Here is a 2,500-nt window from a genome sequence, read left to right on the forward strand (position 1 = left end):
AGTGTCCTTGCCAAATTGTGTCTTTTCTAATCCAAGGTCATTCTAAATTTTATCAAACAGGAATGGAAATGACCAGAGATGGTACAAGTTCGATGATGGGGAGGTGACTGAGTGTAAAATGGATGATGAAGAGGAAATGAAAAATCAGTGTTTTGGTGGTGAATACATGGGTGAGGTAGGTAGACCTTTTTCCCCCTCTCTCTTTCTATTACCCTTTTTATTAAATTGATATACATGAGAAATCTTGAGTTTTGTAGAATATTGGATTTTTTAATTTTTTTACCTAAACTGAGTTTTTGCCATTAAGTATCTATTGATAACCTGAATTATTTATTACAGCAAGTATTTGATAACATCATGAAGAGAGTTAGTTATCGGAGACAGAAGCGATGGTGGAATGCATACTTGCTGTTCTACACACGACTAGATGTGGAGGAAGATAATCTCTGCAATTCTATAAATGAGCTCAGCATAGGTAGGAAATATCTTTTCTTCAATCATAATTAAAAGCAACATGCATGCACACACACAAACACTCACTCACTCACTCACTCACTCACATGTAAGGATATGATCACGGATATGATATAATGATCAATTAACCCATTGCTGACGCGGCGCCTAACGACCTAACTGGTCGTCAAGGCGGGCAGTCTACGACACTAGCGGCACCGTCAAAAAATTAGAGGGACAGGGAAAGGGTTTTCTCCTCCCTCCAAGTAGCACAGACTAGCCCAAACAATATTTTTCCATAAATCCATTATAAAATGCGGGTTTAGGCTGACTTTGGAACCCTGCATCTCTAGAGCTAGCACCATTACAGCCATAATACTTCCGTGTGTGCGCTTCACCTGTGACCAGATCCAGATGTCGCGTCATGTACGCATTGTCTCCCGTCTTTTAGGCCTAATCAGTGCCGACATGTATATCATGACACCCGTACGCAATGGGTTAAAGATTTGATATGTTTATAGAACAAATTTACACATTTTTCCCATTGAATCCATTCATGAATAATGATATTCCTGGTGCGGATATGCATGATATGCCAAACTTCTATCAATAAACTGTATAGGCTATTACTAATTTAGCTTTTAAAACCATTCAGAATTTATCCTGACAACCATGTTTATTTAACGATATCTCAGCAGAACGACCAGGGTTGATAAAGATGCCAAGTGCCATCGAGCGATCAGTGGTGCGGCAGAATGTTAGGTTTATGCATTCCCGCTCCCAGTTTTCTCCAGAGTACTTCCAATTTCTCAAGAAACTTATATTGACCAATCAACCTTTTGTACTGCCAGCACCACAAGACAGGGTAAGTAAAGAGTAAGCTCATTGTGTTTTTGTTTTTGTATACCCCATCTTAGAAGTATGTGGATATTTATGTAGAAACTTTGTTTCTCCTTAAACTAGATATCTAAAGCCTGTGAATATTTGTTAAAAATGAAGCTTGCAATAGATTAAACTGTCAGCAAACCTGTGATTAAAAAGTAAAATAAATACTTCTGAGATTGTGATATGCACTTGACTTTTTAAACTTTACTTCCAGATTGTTGAGAGTGAAGAGATAGCTATGATTAGTACACAGTTGTGCAGCAAGTTCCTCTTTTCTGTGGGGTTGCATACAAAGAAGACTTTACGTGGACCAGCCCCAGAGTGGTATGATGCCCTGCAGGTAAATTGTTTTACTTTTACACTTTCCTGTCATTTTGTATTTCGATAAGAAGTAAGTTGCAAGAAATAGAAGCTGAAGAAAATGTATTATTCATATATTTGTATAAGTGATTGAGTTTTCTTCCACTTTTCCTCTAAAACAGGTCCACTTGCGAGCATCAGTCCACACCAGGGCATGGTTTGCTCAGCAAATATTGTTTGCCCAGCCACATCGGTTTGTGGAGTATCTCTTAGAGTGTCCTGCACCTGAAGTACGGATGGTATTTAGCAAGCTCATAGTACTTGTTGCCCATTGTGCTCGTAATGATGGCCCACAGCCCTTGGGATGGGGACCTCTCAAACATCATCCTGGTAAGAATTAGATATTTTATTCTCTCTGTCTGTCTGTTTTCTCTTTGCTTTGCCTTTTTTTAACTCCTTTAAAAACTGCAGTTCCTCCAGCCTGTCTCCCAGGCATAATAAAAACTTATTTTATGTTTCAGCATAACTAATTTTTTTATATTTTAAAAGCTTCATTTTCCACAATAGAGAAATGTATATTTCACTATTATACATCAAATTCAATATGCTGAGTGAATTAAACTAAGAAAAAAAAAAACATGAAAGGAATTAGCTATACAGGAAAGATGGTTGTCAAAGGGGAAGGGGGATGGGAAGGGATGATGACTTGGGTTGGATGGAACAGACCTTTTGAAACTGGTCTCATCTCAAGAATTTCAGCCTGAGCTGAGCATCCTAAGATGATTTTGTTTTTTGTTATTTTCTAGACTAATTGAAGAAATATGAATATATATATTATCAAAGTTATTCTAATTAACATTTA

The 2,500-nt window shown here is 37.4% G+C and overlaps 1 protein-coding gene across 9 annotated transcripts in view; it reads left to right on the forward strand.

The window, feature by feature from the left end:
• faf (ubiquitin carboxyl-terminal hydrolase-like faf) overlaps positions 1–2,500 on the forward strand; it is a 50,291-nt gene that overhangs the window by 37,584 nt on the left and 10,207 nt on the right. For 6 of the 9 annotated variants that reach the window (XM_086546583.1, XM_086546586.1, XM_086546587.1 and 3 more), the window contains exons 39-43: positions 61–175; positions 340–475; positions 1,149–1,318; positions 1,553–1,678; positions 1,821–2,028. In XM_086546583.1, coding sequence (XP_086402709.1) covers positions 61–175; positions 340–475; positions 1,149–1,318; positions 1,553–1,678; positions 1,821–2,028 — 755 coding nt within the window. The remainder of the gene's footprint in view (positions 1–60; positions 176–339; positions 476–1,148; positions 1,319–1,552; positions 1,679–1,820; positions 2,029–2,500) is intronic. The other 3 variants (XM_086546585.1, XM_086546588.1, XM_086546590.1) reach the window with 1 other exon arrangement.

This window comes from Penaeus japonicus, unplaced genomic scaffold (genome assembly GCF_977035675.1).
Source record: "Penaeus japonicus unplaced genomic scaffold, GWHDUDI00000001_assembly GWHDUDI00000018, whole genome shotgun sequence".
Classification (NCBI taxonomy): Eukaryota; Metazoa; Arthropoda; class Malacostraca; order Decapoda; family Penaeidae; genus Penaeus; species Penaeus japonicus.